The following is a 21097-nucleotide window of genomic DNA, read 5'->3' as shown; positions in this document are numbered from 1 at the left end:
TAATAATAATAATAATAATAATAAATAATAATAATAATAATAATAATAATAATAATAATAATAATGCAATAAAAGTCTGAAAATGAAGGGATTATGTCCATGAGTGTCATTTTTAGGAATTAAGGCCTGCCTCTTATATAAGCCTCTCTCTAAAAAAGGCCTGGTGCTCTTTGCAGCTGAGGTAAATAGAAGACCCGTCTTATATTTGAGGATTTACGGTACTTGCACAAATAACATGAACTACTTTTACTGTGTACTTTGAGTAATTTGATTTTCAAAGTCCTCTCCATAGAACAAGAAAGTATTTTCATTCACTCATTCGCATTCAAAAGGGTTCGAGTATCTGGTCCGGCTCCAGCGTCTCGCACAGCTCCATCAAGACAGGTCTTGGCAGCCTGAAGTAGAGCTGCCGCAGTTCCCGCATTATCGCGGTATCGCTATCACGCTCACCGCAGAGTCAAGCTGATCACCGCATCACCATTTTTTTTTAAACATTTTTAATAATAATTATTATTATTATAATTGTGTATAGCCTATTTTCTTCACGCCATGTGTTTGCTGCAACAGAAGGTCTTCGCTTTGAATTCTGCTAAGAAGATGGATCTTGTAGCGAAACCCAATGTTACTTCACCTGTTTGGGAACACTTTGGCTTTGAGCCTGATGAAGAGGGAAAGCCAAAGAATTTAGATGAGGCAGTGTGCCGCATTTGCAGCAAGAAAATAAACGTGATGCGAGGAAACACGACAAATCTTGCCTCGCATCTTAGCACCTAAAGTAGGAAGTCCTACTTTACTGAAACATGTCTTCTTTATCTTACAGACAGTATCAGGAGGGAGATAGATTCAGGTAAGCTGTGTGGGCTAGTTCTTCTAGACCTACAGAAGGCTTTTGACACAGTGAACCATGACCTACTGCTCTCCAAACTTAAGGCCTTGGGTATGTCTGAGACAGTGGTCGGATGGTTCTCTTCCTACCTTTCTGATAGGGTGCAGCGGGTTGAGGTCAGTGGCACTATGTCAGAGGCCAAGCCCATAGTATGTGGGGTCCCACAAGGAAGCGTGCTAGGACCGCTCCTTTTTTTACTGTACATAAATGACATGTCAGCAGCATGCTCATGTTACTTGTTTTTATTTGCAGACGACTCAGCCCTGCTAGTCTCACACAAGGATCAGAACACACTAGAACAGATGCTAGGTGAAGAACTTGCAGGGGTCAGCAGTTGGCTTTCGGACAACAGGCTTTCTCTTCACCTAGGTAAGACAGAGGCAGTACTATTGGGCTCCAAGCCCAAGCTCAGGAAAGCACGGGAGTTTAACATCCAGTTAGGAGCTGTAACCCTAAAACAGCTAAAAAAAGTTAAGTATCTAGGCTGTATGACGGGAGCCTAGATGGGGAGGCTATGGCCTCCCAAGTACTGGGCAAAGTCAACGCCCGCACCAGGTACCTAGCTAGGAAAGCCAACCTCCTTGGCAGAGATAGCCTCAGGCTACTAGCAAATAGCCTAGTACTCTGCCACTTTGACTATGGCCTGACAGTGACCATAAAAAAGAAGCTTCAGGTTTCCCAAAATAAGCTGGTAATGGTGGTAATGGGTATTGGCCCTCGCACGCACATTGTGAGGATTGGTTCGTTGCCGCCACACGCTCCTCTGAGGTACGGTGCTGATTGGTGCATTCCCCGCCACACGCTTTTTGAGCGATTGCCAATTTCATCACGCAGCTGTCATAGTTTGTGATTAGCGCCCAGAGGGCTTTATATACCTGGACCTTCTTTCTATCGATGTCGGGTCGTTTTGGAATACAACTGCTTTTGCCTGCCTTTTCCCCGTTGCTGTGCCTCGTCTACTTTCCCTCCAGGACTTTCTGTGGAGATCCGCTGATGAGAACCTTGTTCCCCGTTTGCAGCTGCGCCTCGTTTACCCGCTTTACGCATTTGCGCTTGGGTGAGTTGGAACCAAGCCCCTCTGGATTATTCTGTCTGTGTGTGTGACGAACACCGAAGATTATCATTTTTGCTTGCACTGGACTCAGTTGAAGTGTGTGTTTAGAAGAGACACTGAAGATATCATTTCTGTTTGCACTAAACTCAGCTAAATTGTGTGTTGTGGAGAACACTGAAGATTGTCACTGTTCATTGGTTCTGGACACAGCTAAGGGAGGAGGGAACCACACTGCCTCTGTGTTTCGTTGGACTGTTATTGATATCTCTCTCTCTCTCCGTTTCCCACCTTGAGTTAAAGCGGGGAGTATCTGCAGAGCCGCTACAACGTCAAATACCGATTCCCCACCGCTATCACCAGGAGGATCTGCAGAGCCCCAGAGAACTTTGCCAAGTCTCCCTTGTTGTTTCATAATTGTTACTTTACCCCTTTTGTGACTCTGTAAATAAATACGCCCTAGTATTTGGCTAACTCTGAACTTCCTGTCTGTGCCGTGCATTTAAGGTCGGTTTCAAACCCTAACATTACGACCCGACCATGACGACCTCAGCCGACACACAGGGTCAGAACAGCGTTGGCGGTCCAGATTGAATTAACCAACGACCACAGCCTACAGCTAGGTGCGGCTGCGGCTGCTGTACAGGAGCTCCGAGACCAGGTCCTGCCTATTCAGGAGTCCCTTGGCTCTCTGGCTAGCCTGCAGACAGCCCAGGGTAATCAGCAGACTAATATTCTCCACCAATTACAAGCGCTGAGTGAAGCCGTTAACACCTTGCTTGTAACCCCACCTACTACAGGAGCCTCGGCCGGAGCATCACCCGCAGCCGTGGCAGGCCCCGCGCCTCCCGATCCCGCACCTCGGGAGCCCCGTCTCTCCGAACCATGGTTGTTCAATGGTAACTTCGAGGATTGTGCCACATTCATCATGCAATGTGAGTTGGTTTTTCATCATCAACCCAGCCGATTCACTTCAAGGGGAGCCCGAGTGGCTTACATGACTAACCTGCTATCAGGCCGGGCAGCACAGTGGGTTACTGCCTCCTGGGCAATGGGGGCTGATTTCTGTTTATCCTACCCAGACTTCGTGGCAGAGCTCCGCAGGGTTTTCCACCACCCAGCCCGTGGCCAGGACCCTGGAGCTCGGTTGGGCACCTTCCGGCAGGGCAGTGGCGGGGTCACCGACTACGTGCTGGAGTTCAGACTGGCGGCAACGGAGAGCGGTTGGAACGATCAAGCGCTTCATCTCACCTTCATGAGGGGGCTCAACGACGCTGTCAGGGACCAGCTCGCGACCCGTGAGGAACCTGAGTCCCTCGAGGACCTATTCAGCCTCGCCATTCGCATCGACGGACGCCTACAGGAGAGAAGACGTGAGAGAACCCGACCGGGACCTCCAGAGGTTCCCCAGACCCCCCGTACTCGTGACGGTACTGCGGTCCGCCCTGCTCCCAACACAACTGGTGGTTCCTTCCCCTCCCGTTCGGTGCCCGGGGAGGAACCCATGCAGCTGGGACGTTCACATCTTAGCCAAGCTGAACGGGAGGCAAGGTTCAGGTCCGACCTTTGCCTCTACTGCGGTCGGGATGGACACCGTATCTCCAACTGCCCCACCCGGCCAAAAGACCAGGCTCGCCGGGACCCCGGGAGATCCTGGTGAGCCGTTTTTCTCGTTCCCAGAGCCGTGCACCACCTAGCCGTCTGATGAGCGTCACCCTGGCCTGGGCGGACCAATGGGCCATGGTGGAGGCACTCATTGACTCGGGTGCTGACGAGAGTTTCCTAGACTTCGAGTTTGCTACCCGGGCCAACATTCCACTAGAGGACCTCGTGAGGCCATTGGAGGTATTCGCATTGGACCAACACCGCCTGGCTGACATCACTCAACGCACCTGTCCTGTCCTGCTCACCATTGCTGGTAACCACGTTGAGAGACTCTAGTTTTTTATCACCAGATCCCCTCTTGTCCCAGTAGTCCTGGGCCGGCCCTGGCTCGCGCTGCACGAGCCCCACATCGCCTGGTCCTCCAGTACCATCAGGGGGTGGAGCTCCTCCTGTCATGCCCAGTGTCTTCAGGCGGTGTCCTGTCCCTCGCCCCGGAGATCCGTTTGTGAGCCGCCTCCGGACCTCTCGACCATACCCCCCGAGTACCACGACCTCGAGGAGGTTTTCAGTAAGTCCAGGGCTCAGGCCCTTCCGCCTCACCGGCCTTACGACTGTGCCATCGACCTCCGCTCAGGGGCTCCCCTTCCCGGCAGCCGCCTCTACAGTCTGACCGTCCCTGAGAAGGCAGCGATGGATCAATATATCTCTGAGTCCTTGGAAGCAGGACTCATTCGGCCTTCCTCCTCCCCTGTGGCGGCCGGTTTCTTCTTTGTTGGGAAGAAGGACGGAGACCTTCGACCCTGCATCGACTATCGCCAGCTCAACGAGATCACCATTAAGAACAAGTACCCTCTTCCTCACATGAACTCCACCTTCGAGCCTCTCACCCAGGCTACCGTCTTTACCAAGCTGGACCTCCGGAGTGCCTACCATCTGGTCCGTATCCGAGAGGGCGATGAGTGGAATACCGCCTTCAAGACTCCCAGGGGCCACTACAAGTACCTGGTAATGCCGTTCGGCCTCACCAACGCTCCGGCGGTATTCCAGGCGCTCATGAACGACGTCCTTCGTGACATGCTGGAGGAGTTTGTGGTGGTATACCTAGACGACATCCTCATTTTCTCCAAGACCCTCGAGGAACACATCCAGCATGTCCGCCGTGTGCTGGAGCGCCTCCTCCACAATCGGCTCTCCGTCAAGGCAGAGAAGTGCCGATTCCACTCCGACTCCGTCGATTACCTGGGCTTCATCGTGGAGAGAGGCTTGACCCGAGCTGACCCTCGCAAGATGAGTGAGTAAACCAGTGATTATATCTCAGTAACAGAATCTTCTCAAACCTCTTGTCAGAAAGTCTGTTCCTTCTAGGCGTGAGCACCAACCCTCCCAGACTAAAAAGCCGTTCCACAGGAGCACTTGATGGGTTGGAGTGTTATACTTCAAGAAAATGTTCTTTATGTTTAAAGATCTATCCAGTATATGAAGCTCATGCTCTTAAAAAACAGTCTATTAAACGGTACTGCTCCTCCTATGCTATTATTATTATTATTATTATTATTATTATTATTATTATTATTATTATTATTATTATTATTATTATTATTATTATTATTATTATTATTATTATTATTATTATTATTATTATTATTATTTATTATTGTGTGCTACTGACAACCTACATACTGCAGTATGGTGTTCCATGTTCATGAATAGTGCAATGCAAAAGATGTTTAACTCAAAGGTGGAACATACCTGCACTATGGCATCTGGAAGGCCTGCAGTCGTGTCCTGCAGGGTGTCCTTCAGAGTGCATCAGCAGCACTTCAAGTGTGGGTAGTAAAGTTTAAATCCAGTAAAGAAATCCAGCTTTTGCTGTTTGGCTGGTGCACCTCCGAGTCCTGTAGAAGTCGATGCTTCGGCTTTGGTTTTTTTTCTATCCGTTTGGTCGTGCTGTGCTGTGCTGTGCTGTATATTCCAGATGCGGTAGACAGTATAATGTTTTTTTCACCCGGCTTAGCTGACACAAACGTTAAGTAGACTAGTGACTGAACTTCCAGTGCAAGAAAGCGTTACCAGCGTGAGCGTCTCCCTGCTAGCTCGCTATGTTTAGGTCAGCCTGATAATAACAATAACAGCCGCGCCCACCAGCATGGTACAACACTTGAGGTTGCGTGCTGTGACGTCACTCCCCAAAACAAGGAAAACAGCTCCAAACGTATTTTTGACTGTCGAAAACGAAAGAAAATACTGCATTCCGCCTGCATTATGATGAGATAGTAACAAAATAGTAACGCACAGCCACTTGGACAAGTAACTGCAATCAGATTACTAGCTTGTAAAGATTAACGCGTTAGATTACTATTTTCGGGGAAAAGTAATCAGATTACAGTAACGCGTTACTTAGTAACGCGCTAGTGGCATCACTGGTCTTGACTGAGGGGGATGCTGATCGGAGGTTGTTAGTGTAGAGGGAAAAAAGCCACGGGGAAAGAACACACCCCTGTGGTACTCCGATGTTGGTGGTCAGAGGGAGAGAGGTGTGGTTATTGTAGAGGACTACTTGTTTGCGGCCCTTCAGTGTGTCCAGCAGCCAGAAACAGAGAGAGAACTACAGCTAGACAAGACATCTCACACTAGGAGCGCCTGATCAGGGCACAAACATATAGACCCACACATAACAGTGGCGTTAATAGAATTGTGCGTTAACACGTTAATACCGCGTTAACTTTGACAGCCTTAAAGATGACACAACACAACACAGCACATAATATAAGGTGACACAACACAGCACATAATATAAGGTGACACAACACAACACATACTATAAGATGACACAACACTACAAGATTTGTTTTAAAAGCCCAAAATGGTAAAATGGTCCTCAGAAACACATGTGCACAAGGCCCAGAATTGCGTGCTAGTCCCCCGTCTACTGATATTAACACATTGTGCGCCAAAGACGAGATTACTCGCTATTGCCCGCCAATCGTTGTGCGCCAACAACGAGTTAACTCGTTTTTATGATAGTTATTTTCTTTATTCGCTATTGCCATTCATAATTCATCCAGGAAGGCTCCAGGAGCCAGCTGGACCCTGTCTGATATTGCAACGCCTCAATACCGCCACCTGGTGGATTTCGGGCAAGTTGCACTCTACTCTAAACCGGATGTGGCGCTCTCTGCATCGGGGAAAAAACTCCGGCAGAGATATCTTGTAACGTGGATCAAGATACACACTCGAGTGCATGGGATCGCTTTCAAGACGCAAGAATGAATATGCTTTCGGCGTCTATTGCGTCATACAAGCGGAAAATGGATCTAGCAGATCAACATCAAATAATTGAAAAAAAAATCTCCAGACGCATCGGCCACAGGTAAGAGGAATGTAACGTTAATTCCAGCTCGATTGTCCATTTATTTCATTGCAATCTATCCGATCAACATGTCGTACTAAAGAAAGCCGTTAGTGACAATCAAGGAATCATAAACGCCCCCCCCCCCCCCCCCCCCTTTCCTTCACGCCTGATGGAGCATATATAGCGTGTATAGGAACGAAATGCCAATCGGATTATGTATAATACGCGTCAGGGCCTATAACTCGCGTTCTAGGAATTACTGCTGTACACTCTAAAAACATACTTATATTCACGATGGTACTAACACGACAATGTATGAATGGAAACATATAACGTTCCCACATCGGGAACGATAGATACCCGATGTTGAATGGGCCATAGTAATGTCGATATAGCTATAATATTTAAAAAGTTATAGCCCTGCAAAGAAGGTGAGCGACTCCATAGGGTTACAGCACTGGCAGAGAGTGGTATAAGATGGGCATACTGTGTGGCGCAGAATGTGTTAACAGTTAAGTTTGTATCCTATTTACAAATATACAGTTTACTACTATTACTACTACGAATATGACAAATTATTATTATTACTAAATGTTCCTCAGGTCCATTCACCACACAGCACTCTGCAATGTTAGTCCACTGGTCTCTGGGTCACAGCGCTCTGCAGTGGTTAGAGTCCACTGGTCTCTGGGTCACAGCGCTCTGCAGTGGTTAGAGTCCACTGGTCTCTGGGTCACAGCGCTCTGCAGTGGTTAGAGTCCACTGGTCTCTGGGTCACAGCGCTCTGCAGTGGTTAGAGTCCACTGGTCTCTGGGTCACAGCGCTCTGCAGTGGTTAGAGGCCTGTGTCCGTCAATAGAATAGAATAGAAATACTTTAACTCATTCCGGGCCAACAGCACCCTCTGCTGATGGCCCTTCCGTGCCAATGCTATATCCAATGGAGAATAGGACTTATTTGCGAGTGCATAAAACATATCAAATATAATAGCAATAGATCTAAATAACACAGTGATCGTCAATGAGTTGCTTCCAGTCAACATGTACGAAACGGATTGTTTTTTCATCGGTACATTTCCGTTTTATACCGTTTTGAATACGAGTATAGTTTTGGAGATTTCTAGTAATTCCAGAGAAAGACACAATAATAGCAATTTAGTGGAATACACAAAACACGTTGTAATTTTTCGGCTGATTTATGAATCGTTTTCAAATAAACGCTAGATTATTGATAGTATATGTGTCCTCATGTACGAAGAGAAGCGGGGTCTGAAAAATCTCTTCTCCGTACTTTGGTCGGCGCAAACCTCACACACACACACACACACGCTCCGATGGCGGTGATAGGAACATCTGATTACCCCAAGATTCGTAACATAAAGGCCTTACCTCACATCTGATGTCATGCAAAAAGATTAATCCAATTCCTTTTTTTTTATAAGTATTTTTATTGCACATTACTTTAGTTACATTCCATATTGATGCACACATGCAATCTTATTTTTTTCTTGTTCAAAAACAATTGTCCAGCGGCATATAACAAAAAAGATTCAAAGTAAAAATAAACATTCTTTCTTTCCTTTGGCGGGTCCATACATACATATAAACAGGATAGTTAAATAAGCTAGATTTTTGCTGGGAAATAAAAAAGAGACCAAAAAAATAAATAAAAATCAGAGCATTAGAAAAAGGCCAAAAGCCAAGACACAACAGCGAATATACCTTCAGTTCAGACATTACTGTAATATGAGTGACATTTTGAACTTATATTTCATTTTATATATCATTAGAAAAAGGCCAAAAGCCAAGACACAACAGAGAAATTACTGTAATATGAGTAACATTTTGAGCTTATATATCCTCTTCATCCTCCCTCAGACCCTTTAAGTAATCCAACACCGGTCCCCATGTCGTATCAAACACCTTTCTCCGTCCTGTATTTTTAAATCTAAGCCTCTCTAAGTAGAGGGTCTCACCCAGCTCTCTCATCCACATTTCAAATGAGGGTGCTGCATCAGACTTCCAAAGTCTCAAAATGAGCTTTTTAGACAACACAGCACCTAGATATATCGGCCTTTTTTCATTGTCAGAGTACTTAGTGACATCGTCGCTATAGCCCAAAATGGCCACTAAGGGGCAGGGTTCCCACTGTTTATTAAAAGCTTTTGAATAAAAGTCAAATATATCAGACCAGAACGTGTGTAAGTTGGGACAAGACCAGAGTTGATGTGTAAGGGTACATCTTGATTTTTACATTTGTTATACAGTGCTGATACGCTAGGATACATCTTATTCACTTTCACCTTTGAGTAGTGCAACCTGTGTATCACTTTAAATTGAATCAAGTTGATTCTAACATTTACAGAGCACCGGTGAATATTTGTAAGACACGTTTCCCAGAATTCCTCATTGAGGGGTATCCCCAGTTCTGACTCCCACTCAGTCCTATATCTTTCTGTGCTAACTATTACCTGATTGAAAAGTGTCTGGTATATTTTTGACACTGCCCCTTTACTACCTGGTCTAACATTAATTATATTTTCCAGTGCTTGATGTTGAGGAATGTCTGACCATGTATCTACATGAGTCCTTACGAAGTTCCGTATCTGTAGATAGCGGAAAAAATGTGTTGACGGTAAATCGTGTTTGACCTTCAGTTGCTCGAATGATAGAAACTGGCCCTCTTGGTACAAGTCCTTCAAGCTCCCTATACCCTTCACCTTCCACTGTGCAAATCCTTGATCCATAGTGGATGGCTTAAAGGCATGGTTATTACCGATTGGAGTGTCTGTATACATATTTGGAGCTTTCAAGTATGCTTTAATCTGTTTCCATACCTTCAAGGAGCTATGTACTATAAAATTCCCTTCATATAGTGATTTGTTTATCTTGACAGGGCTATTCAAAAGGGCTAGGAGAGAGGTTCCCTGACAAGCTGCTTGCTCCATTGAGAGCCATGCAGGAGTGACCTCCTCCATGCCCTCCGTAAGGTTATCACTTCTCCAGAAAGCCATATTGTTTAAATGTGCAGACCAGTAGTAACATTTAAAGTCTGGAAGACCAAAGCCACCCTCATTTTTTGTTTTACATAAGTGTTTTTTGCTAATACGTGTAGCTTTATTCTGCCAAATAAAGGGGATTATAATCGAGTCTAACTTTTTGAAATACCGCTGTGGTATGAATACTGGAATTGACTGAAAGATGTATGTAAATCTCGGAAGAACCACCATTTTAATAGCGTTTACTCTCCCAACCAATGACAGTGGGAGGGTCTTCCAAAAATCTATATTCTGTTTCAACTGTTTTATTTTTAATTTCCAATTCTCTTCAAGTAAGCGTTCAGGTTTTTTAGTAACGGTCACTCCTAGGTAAGTAAATCTATCTTTGGTAATCTTAAAGGGGACAGAGTTCAATGAGGAGCTATCCTTATTTAATTGTATTGGCATTAATTCACTTTTATCCCAATTAATTTGAAAACCTGAAAGAGAGCCAAAATAATTAAACAATTCCATAATTGGAGGAAGGGACTACTGTGGGTTAGATACGTATAACAAAATGTCGTGTGCATACATTGATAAATGATGCTTTTGCCCTTTAATGGAGACAGGTGATATTCTAGGATGTTTTGTCGAATTTTTGTAGCTAGTGTTTCTATGACTAAATCAAAAAGATAAGGAGAGCATGGACCTCCTTGCCTTGTCCCACGGTATAGTGGAAACTGAGAGGAAATATCCTGGTTAGTAACTACACTTGCTGTGGGATGAGCATACAAAATCCGTATCCAGTGAATAAATACCTTCCCGAAACCAAATGCCTCTAGGGTCTCATACATATATGGCCACTCGACCTGATCGAAGGCCTTCTGAGCATCCACTGAAATCACCACTGTCTCTGTATTGTGTTTCGTATAAAGTATATTGAATAACCATCTTAAGTTGTAATAAATATGTCTATTAGGAATAAAGCCAGTTTTTTTAAATTAATGAAATATTTGCATTATACAGCGTTTGAGGTAGTCTACCATCCGATGCAGCATGTTTAAACATACGAAGCAGCAGCGGAGATAGTTCCTTAGAGTAGTGCTTGTAGAATTCTGCAGTAAAGCCATCAGGGCCAGGTGCTTTATTGTTCGGGAATTCTGTAATTGCCTTTACTATTTCTCCTATGAAGATGTCCCTTTCCAATGCAGCTTCTGCCTCGCCATCAAGCTGAGGTAGGTTTAATTCAGAGAGAAATGCCTTAATAGCATCAATGTCATGGTTGCCATTTGATGTATACAATTTTGAATAGAACTCCATAAAACGTGCATTTATCTCTTTAGGGTCTGTAAGAACAGTGCCTGTGTCTGATTTTATTTTTTAGTATTGCACGGGAAGCTTGCGCCTGTCTTAATTGACATGCTAGCAGTTTCTGAGGTTTGTCATCTATTTCAAATTGTATCTGTTTTATCATATTCAATTGCTTATTGACCTGTGCAGATAAAATAGTATTGTACTCATCTCTTTGAGAGACTATAGAATTCAGGATGTCGGGATCCGCAGAGACCCTGTACAGGTGTTCTAGTTGAGACACAGAATCATCCAAATCCACTAGTCTTTTTGACATTTGTTTTCTCCTACCTGCCACGTATGATATGATGCTACCTCTAAGCACTGCCTTGATAGCTTCCCACAGTGTTGAGTCATCCACATCCCCTGTATCATTTGTGTCTATAATGTCAGGTAGCCTAGCTGACATGTATTTTAAGAAACTCTTCTCTTTTAGGATTGTGTTGTCAAATCTCCAGGTGCGTTCCTTTCTATGTCTAGTGAACCTAACATCCAGTGACATTTCAACCTTTATTTAAAATCGTAAGCATCTGAGGTTTCCCTCATTTACAGAAACGACGATTGTACAGTACATAATAAAAACAATATTCACAGAAATTTAAACACCAGAGTAAAACAAATTAAAAACGTTTAAAAATAATTTTAAAATATCAACTAAAACAGTTACAGGTAGTCACACAATGGTCTGAAATCATACATTTAAACATTCCAAGGGAAGGGATAACCTCCAATTTTAGCGTGAGTTGAAGGACATTCCATGAGTTAGAGGCATCAAAGGAAAAGGCTGACTTCCCTAGCTCAGAACAAATCTGAGGAACCCTAAGAACAATCCAGTCATTCGATCGAGTTGAATAGGTTCCAATATTCCAATTTAACAGTGAGGAGATATAAACAGGTTGTTTACCAATAAGGGCTTTAAAAATAAATAAATACCAGTGTTTGTTGCGCCTTTCTGCAAGAGAAGGCCAACCCACCCTATCATACAGGACACAATGGTGAGTATCATATCTGTCACCAGTTATAAATCTGAGAGCCGAGTGATATGCAGAATCCAGAGGTTTAAGAGTTGATGCCGCAGCATGCCTATAAATTACATCACCATAGTCCAAAACTGATAAGAAGACTGATTCCACAATTATTTTTCTACTAAATAGAGGAAAATTGGATCTGTTTCTGTACAGGAAACCAATTTTCTGTCGCAGTTTAGTGGCAAGATTTTCCACATGGAACTTAAATGTTAATTTCTCATCCAGCCACAGGCCAAGATATTTATACTCAGTGACTCTCTCTATACAAGAGCCACTGACAGTAGATATCCTCACATCATCAAGGTTAATATTCCTTGCTCTTGAAAATAACATAAACTTTGTCTTACTAGCATTAAGAACCAATTTAAGACTAGCAAGGGCATCCTGTAGAGCATAAAAGGAAAGTTGCAATTTCTCAAAGGCGAGCTGTACAGAGTCTGCAATACAGTACACAATTGTGTCATCAGCATACAGATGGGCATGACATCCATACAAAGAAGAAACAATATCATTAATATAAATTGTAAAAAGGACAGGACCCAAAACTGAACCTTGTGGCACACCTTTAGTCATGGCCAAGAATTCAGATTGTGCTTGACCTAACTTCACACACTGCCGCCTAGAAGATAGATAATCCTGAAACCAAACACAGGCATTATCATCCAACCCTATGTTAGATAGTTTCTTTAGAAGTAAGTAGTGATCAACTGTATCAAATGCTTTTGATAAGTCAACAAAGAGGGCAGCACAATGTTTCTTCTTATCTAATGCTGAAATAATGGGAGCATGATCACTTATCAGGATAGTATGGTATTGTGTGGACACAACATTGGATATCAGTTTAGAGTCTAACAGCATGAAATCAATCCTAGAATAGGATTTATGCACTGGAGAAAAAAAAGAGTAGTCTCTGTTGGTAGGATTGCGTAGCCTCCATATGTCAACCAGATTTAGATTGTGCATGGCACTTTTTAACACCTCACTGGCTTTGCTGTTCACGGATACCTTTGATGACTTTTTATCCAACACAGGATCAATTATACAATTGAAGTCGCCACCCAATATAATATTTGTATTACCGACGTCAGGAATTCTATTCAGGACTGTCTCAAAAAAATGTGGATCATCAAAATTTGGACCATACACGTTTATCAATGTTACAGGAACACAATTAAGTGTCCCTGATACAATTACAAATCTACCATTCGGATCCGCGATTGTGCACTCATGATCAAACGACACACCCCTCTTGATAATAATAGCGACCCCTCTGGCCCTGGCCCCGAAGTTTGATTGAAATATTTGTGATCCCCATCCCATGCGTAACTTGTTCCTGGCTATATTCTTAATATGTGTCTCTTGAAGATATATAACATCAGCTTTCAGGCTTTTTAAATGAGCCATTACCTTACCTCTTTTAACTGGGTGGTTTAGACCTCTTACATTCCAGCTTACAATCCTTGTACTATCCCCATTGTTATTTACTGACATGACATATTATCCATGATTATGTGACAAAGCAAAAATCACCCAAAGTTCACATTCCGCCATTAGAAATAAAAAATAAAAATAAAAAGTAATATTAATATGTAATTAATCCAATTCCTGATCGCCATTCCAAATATCGATTGCATCCATTGATCCAACGTTATAGTCCCAGTGGGGGGACTCAATGCAATAGTATCCAGCTGCATGCCCGAGACGTAAAACCTGGACCGGACTTATTTTTTGATGCACAGTCCCATCCAATCCAATGATGTGCAATACCATCCGGGAGATGATAGCCGGCGGTATTTGCCCTTTTGTGAGCTCAGACCCAGATTTGATTCCCAACGATAACATCAGGTTGGATGGATGAAAATGAATAATAAAATAATAATAATAAATAACGATTACAACCCGACTATACTCGTGATTGGCACGGAAGCAATGGCGAGTTAACCAGACTATAATCGTGGTTGGCCCCGGAATGAGTTAATACTGAAGCATATTTCCCATATAAACTAGTATAGACATATACATTGGTAATCGCGATTGCAATGCGATCACTTGGAATTATTCTTTTTGGAATACCTTCTGGCTAAGGTAAGGTATATTCTATGTCTATTTTACTGAACCTTTTTGTAACAATCACAGTTTTGTGTTTTACCGGACGTAAAACATGCTCGACAAACACGATCACAGCTTTGAGTTAAAACGACCCCCCCCCCCCCCCCCCTTGATGATTTTGTGAAGACACATATGTACATGGTATATACCTTTGATTTGGGAGTATTTGGGGCTTCAGGGGATCAACCAGAACGATTTGGGCTTATTGCATATTGTGTCATATCTCGCGATCTATGGAAAAATACTGGATTATTCCGGAAATGGGGCGATGTTTAGCGTGTAACAAACTGCAGTGTGTAGAAATTAGCTGATTAGTCAGTAATGGACTATGAACAATGGGTCTCATTCCCGAAAATGTTTCAAAGATATATTCTGGAAGACTTATCTTGGAACCACTGAGACATAATCAATGACAAGTTCACTCTGAGTCCTGAACGTGCTGGTAATATGTCTTACGTGGCTGAAAAGGTTGCACAAATTATATGATCTGATATCTGTTTGGAGAATGGCATTCTGTCTTAAACTCGAAAGCGCGTTCGCGTTCAGGTCATTTGCATACAAAACACCGCCTCCAGAGCTCCTTATAAGGCAACTAGTGACGCAGCTGTGTGCAAATGGGATGGCGGAAGTGCAGCTCGCGGTACACCTGCCGCAGCGCGCGCACACACACACACACGCGCGCAGTACTGTATATGAATGAATGAATGAAATATAATATATATAGCCAAGGCGGGCGTAATGAATGAACGCAGTATGGCTTATTATTCCATAATTAAGCCTATAGGCTACTGTTCATTCGTAAACGCACACAAGACTTGTTATGGAATATTAATGCAGTCTATTTCCACCGATTAGCTTTAGTTCTTATTTATTTATCCACTGTCATTTCAGTGTTGGTGTATAGGCTATATAGTGTATTTCAATATAAGTTTAATTGATTAATGATATATTCGAAGGAATTCAGGTTTATAGCTATATCAACCCCCTCCAATGTACAGTAAATGACCAAGTATGGTTTTGTCAATATTCCAATGTACAGTTTTGCTTGTACAGTGTAAGTCTATCCCCCACCGACCCCTATACCCAACCTCCTCCAACAGTTTCTACTACAAATGTACTCTCTTTTCTGGACTCTTTTTGTATCACAAACAGTACTGTATTTGCGAATCTGGTATGTCATAAATGTATAGATGTAGCAGTACTGTCTATCTGTGTCGTGTGTGTCATATATGTTATGATGAATTGAAAATGGGGGACCCTTATGTAAACAAGACGAAATTCTTTCTCTGGTCTGCATCCCCTTATGTAATTGAGCTGTACTGTACTGTACCCATTCTGCAATCTGTTAATAACGTTTTCAATCAATCAATCAATCAAACAAAGGTCTGTCCCATTGTATACCAATCAATGGGATACATTGCATGTTGACCTGCATTCTTTCAAATGTATATAATTAATCATTAAAACAGATGTGTAACAAATAAGATGAACAAATTCCACAGAAGGCATTCAATTATTATTATTTTCAATCATTTCACAATAATTGCATAATTGTGTTTGAATATCTGAGTAATTAAAGTAATTATACATTTGTCCAAAATAGCTGGTTCAGATATGGTTAAGCAGCTGCCCTGTGATCAGATGAATCCATATTATTTATTTTTGCGTAATTTCTTATCGTACAAATATTGTCATATTTATTTTAATTATGATTAAGTAATTAATTCCAAGGAGGCCTGTAGCGTTGACGTGAAGGAATCACTATGAGAACACAGTCTGTCAAGTTATAATGACATTTTAAATTAGTCAATCAATCATGAGATTTGATCGTGGCTGAGAGCAGATTTAAGACTGCTCCTCAGCACTCTTAAATCTGCTCTCAGCCACAATCAAATCTGATCTCAGGAACATTTGGGGACTCCCACTCCCAGCCCTAATATGTCTTAAATGGGCCGAAATCTGACTAAGACGATATTTTTTGTCGTAACTTCGTTCGGGAATGAGACCCAATGCCTGTAAAATTATTTAAATAGAATAAGACACAAAGGGACCACAGTAGGATGGCAGTCTACTGTGAAATAATAAACAAAATTATTAATTTACAAAAACAGTTATGGAAACAAGCATTACAGATACACACTTGACTTTTGTTAGTACAAGATGTTTTTTTTGCATGATGAAAAACAATCATTTAGGCTTAATATGTGTAGTTGTTAAACACAGACACAAAAGTGTAATCTCTCCAAAAATACTAAATGATAGCATATTACTGTTAGGGCCCGTGTCGACCGGGGACGTTTTATGAGTTGTCAGCTCCTTTCTGTCATTAATTTCTATGCTACAGACGCGACAGGCGCGTTCCTTTTCCCAGCGCTGCGCCTCGCGTTTTAGCGCTCTTGGCGGCTGGCGTTTTTGGGCGGAGCGCTCCCAGCACATAAAGTTGAAACTAGTTAAACTTTTGGAGAGGAGAGCCGCTCATCAAGGTAACTTTTTTCGACCGACCAATCAACATCGAGCAAACGCTCTGAGCTTTTTTTTTTTGCTTTTCAAAGCGGTCCGTCTCGAAAAAAACGTCCCCGGTGGACACAAAGCCTTATACAGCTATTCAGTTGGATTTGCAATGAATGGAAAAGGAATGACAATGTCGATCTGTCTGTCACTCACTCTCACAAAATACTCAGCATCTTTTGTGACCTCCTTCAGGAACTCAATGACCTTGTTGTGGAAAGCATTCAAGTGTTTCACCATGGAGTCAATCAGTTGCTCAATGGACATACCGGCAAACATATCCTGGAGCTTTTCTCTGATGACAGTGATGTATTCCTCAATAATTCTTCTGGCCTCATGGACCTGCTCTGTGATATCGTCAAGGACTTTGGAGTTGATGGCATCAGTGTAGATGTCACTCAACCAAGTGAAGAGCTGCTCTAAATCATTAGATGCTAGGGAGGTGAAGAGTTCCTCAGTTTTCTCAACAGTAACATGCGTGAATGCAGACAACCTCTCAATGGTGTCATCCAGCTGGATATCTCCCAGTTTCCGTACAATGACGATTATCTGGGTCTGGACTTTCTCCAGTGCTACCAACAGGTCATCTAGGATTTCTCCTCCACTCACGCTGTAGCTAGAGCCAGGGAGAGTGAATGTAATGCTTCTGATATAGTCAAGGATGGTTTCGAATTTGAAGGCAAAGAACTCTTGGACCTTAATGATAGCCTCTTCAGACACACCGGCTACAAGGGCGCTAAACTTCTGGTAGACTTCAAGTCCAGACAGCTTCTCTTCAAATCCAGGGAACTGGAACTTGATTTCTCTCAGGAACCTGATTTCTCTCAGGAACCTGACGGCAGCATCAAGCACCAATTGGACATGCTTCTGGTACTCCCTGAGGACTAACATGGTGCTTTCTAAAACCTTGGTGGTCACATCAGACATATTAAAATCATCAAAGTTGTCTGCCAGAGTCCTGAACACTACAATGGCCTGCTCTTTAACCTGCTCAAAAGAACTCGCTAGAATGCCAACAAGTCTGATGGTTGCATTGTATGTCTTGGCAATGGGATCAGACACAATCTCCTGGAAGGATTCTGCTGACACAATCTCCTTCAGTCCCAGCATCATCTCATAAGGGAGCTCTGTATTCCATGTTGCATGAATGCTCAGCACAGACATCCTCACGGCCAAGATATCAACGTTATTTGTAGGCTCGGACTATGTGAAAGAAGGAAAAAGGGAAAATATTCAGATAAATAAAGACCATACCGGAGCGGTTTATGTTGACATGATCAGCTTAATTGAACTCACAAAAACAAATGATTAGTAATCAATTCATTTAAATCAATTAATTAAATATTCATTCATATATATGATATAACATATATGAGTCTTACCGGGTAGCAGCCATAGAGTCTTCCTTTCACTTGGACTGGGTGCTTAGTCTGTACTTGGAATCCAAGGAGTCCAGTGGATGGGGAGGACACAGAGACAATGAGTCCTTCCTGTGGGTTTACAAACATCTCCTGGTCGACCTCCATAGTCAGCATAGGCAGCTGGAATGGAAGGACAAGCTTGATGTTCCACTTGTTCTTGGTGTCAAACGTAAGCTCAGAGGGTGTGACCAAAGCAATGACAGAGTTGGAGAGAGTTCCCTCGATCCTTCCCACCAGTTCGGCAGTAGTCTTACCGGAAGCCTGAACTGAAAGGCCGTAGTCACCGTTCAAAGTCACCGTTCCCTGGTGGTCGATGCTGAACGCGGTGTGTACAGCTTTGACCTTCTCAGAGACGGACACACGATTCATCTTGGGCACAGCAATGTGAGCACTGGCGTCCAGAGTGTGTGCCAAGAGATCAACCGTAGATGTGGCACGTGAGTTGAGGTTCACTGTGAACTCGGGTGTGAGAGGAGTAGTGGTGGTGTTCTGCAGCTCAGCAGTGGTCCTGAGAGTGTAGTCAGGTGAAACAATTCTGAACTCTCCGTGGAGTTTTCCGAAACAGGAAATCTGGCTTATTTCAGATAATTTCTCTTTCAGCTCCAAGGTGAATGTTTCATAATCAAAAGACCTAATTTTCTGGAACAATCCTTCAAAGTATACACCGATGTCATCAACCATTTGTGGGAAGTCAAAGGTATACAACAGCTCATTCACCAGATCCTTCACAGCCTGAATCATTTCCCTGACTTGGTAGTGCCTCATAATTTCAACTATTATGGAATGGTTTACATTGAACATGGTGGTGATGTAACTTTCGGTGATATAACTTTCCCTTGAGTTAAGAAAAATGGCATACATGAAATTAATATCCCTCAGCGTCTGAATGCTGTCTTCCATCAGCCTCATGATTACATCTTTCATTTCTTCAAGTGTTCTTGAAGTGCTATTCTTGTCATACTTCACAGATCCAGAGATGGAGTAGTCTTGGTTCTCACCAACGCTGTTCAACATATTGGTGGAGGCAGCTCCTATCACCTCTAGTCCCATTTTCTCTGCATTGTTGTAGGCATTCATTTCCTGATCGTAAGTGTGGTCGTTCAGCTTGGATGTCATCTTCAGTGTTACACTCTGCTCTTGTGGGGTCAACAGGCTGTTGAACTTGTTGTCAATATGGATCTTAACGGAGTCTCCATTTTCCAATTCATGAGTGGTTGAAGCCATGCATTCAAATGACTGTGTGAAAGCCAGGGGTTCTGCCTTCAGAAGGAACTTGCTGTACAGTTCACCACTCTGCTCTCCATACAGATGCACTGTTCCATTTGAGTTGAAAAGAGCATCGATATTTAGTGTGAAGGGCTCAGCAACCATTGTGACAGTGCTGTCAAGACGAAGAGATGGCGAGTTGAAGTTAGCCACACTGTTGAACTTCATGTTCAGACCAGCAATCTCCATGTCTGTGGTATGAGCCATTTGAGTTCCCAGGAGTTTACCATTGGTGTTACACTTTGCTGTGAAGGTCATGTCAGCGAATGTGATTTCAAAGGCGTGCTTAAACTCCTCCCCAGAGAAGATCCCCACTGATGTTCCGGTCAGATCCATCTTGTAGGGCTCTGCATTATACTGGGCTTCATTCACAAAGTTGACATCCATGATCTTCAGGTCACTGTTCATGACAACTGCGGCAGTGAAATGTCCCAAATCAGCTGTGATGTCATGCTTGTAGTAGTTGTCATAAAGGACGTTGTCAGTTATGGAACGGACGGCCAGGGATTGAAGAGTGAGAGTCAGGGAGTGTGTGCTGTCAGTCTTCAAATCATCATCAAAAGATCCAACCAGGTTGTTGTAGAAGGTCAAGCTATCTTCATTTAATATGAGGCTCACCCTGTTCCTGGTGTTGCTACCTAAGAGGTTGCCCTTGAACACACTGTTCAGATAGGCCTCAGATGTTCCAAGCTTCCCCTCAGCATTGACTTCAGCTGTGTTCTCCCCAATGGCTCCCTTAGTGGTGATGGCCATGGAAGATCCAGAGGCGTCAAACCCTCCATGGAAGACATTCTCAAAGGTCATTTGACTCCTCTGTGCAGTTGTGGTACATCTGGTACTAAGGCCATCCTCATTCAGGGTCAGTGTTGCTTTGTGAGAGGCGTCCATGAGCTTGTGCTTCAGGCTTCCATTGATGCCAACCTTCAGTTCAGATAAACTAAACTCTGCAGTTCCTGTAAAACAAGATACACAAGGCAAATTAGTAAAATTATGAAACACTGCATATTATATTGTTTACATATTGACATTATATATTTATATTGATATAGTTAAACACCAGCATTATAGAGTCATTATATAATTCCTCTGATATAGGTAATGAGAAAGATAAATTTACCCTCAGATGTGAAGGAGAGGAGTTCGATAGGACTGTCAGCCATTACTTTGAACTTGGCTGTGTAGCTAAGAGTGTCTTCAGTGCTGGTAGAGATCAGGCCTTGCCAGTTGTAATAGTTGCTGTTGAACTTGGCAGACACTTCAACCAAATCTATATGCATATAAGAGAATTTCAATGTGCTCTCACTAGTTGAAAGAAAGAAAGAAAGAAAGAAAGAAAGAAAGAAAGAAAGAAAGAAAGAAAGAAAGACAGACAGACAGACAGACAGACAGACAGACAGACAGACTTTATATGGCTGGATTCAATGAGTATTTCATTGTTCTTAGAAAGAATATGTGTATATTCTGTGATTAGATAGAAATACAGTTAAAGGTTTTTCATGATGAATGAACATTTCTTAGAATTTCTAATCTAAGAGGCACATGGGA

The 21097-nt window shown here is 42.9% G+C and overlaps 1 protein-coding gene across 1 annotated transcript in view; it reads right to left on the bottom strand.

Annotated features, from left to right (window-relative positions):
- Positions 1–622: 622 nt before the first annotated feature.
- LOC311248689 (apolipoprotein B-100-like) overlaps positions 623–21097 on the bottom strand; it is a gene marked incomplete at both ends in the record, with an annotated part of 62832 nt that continues 42357 nt past the window's right edge. The window contains 4 exons of the mRNA XM_084339532.1: positions 623–658; positions 17022–18068; positions 18248–20505; positions 20670–20819. Coding sequence (XP_084195658.1) covers positions 623–658; positions 17022–18068; positions 18248–20505; positions 20670–20819 — 3491 coding nt within the window. The remainder of the gene's footprint in view (positions 659–17021; positions 18069–18247; positions 20506–20669; positions 20820–21097) is intronic.

Source organism: Notolepis coatsorum, assembly GCF_963971535.1.
Source record: "Notolepis coatsorum genome assembly, contig: SCAFFOLD_579, whole genome shotgun sequence".
In the NCBI taxonomy this organism is placed as follows: domain Eukaryota; kingdom Metazoa; phylum Chordata; class Actinopteri; order Aulopiformes; family Paralepididae; genus Notolepis; species Notolepis coatsorum.
The sequence above is the reverse complement of the archived record's forward strand: the minus strand, read 5'-3'. Positions and strand labels throughout refer to the sequence as shown.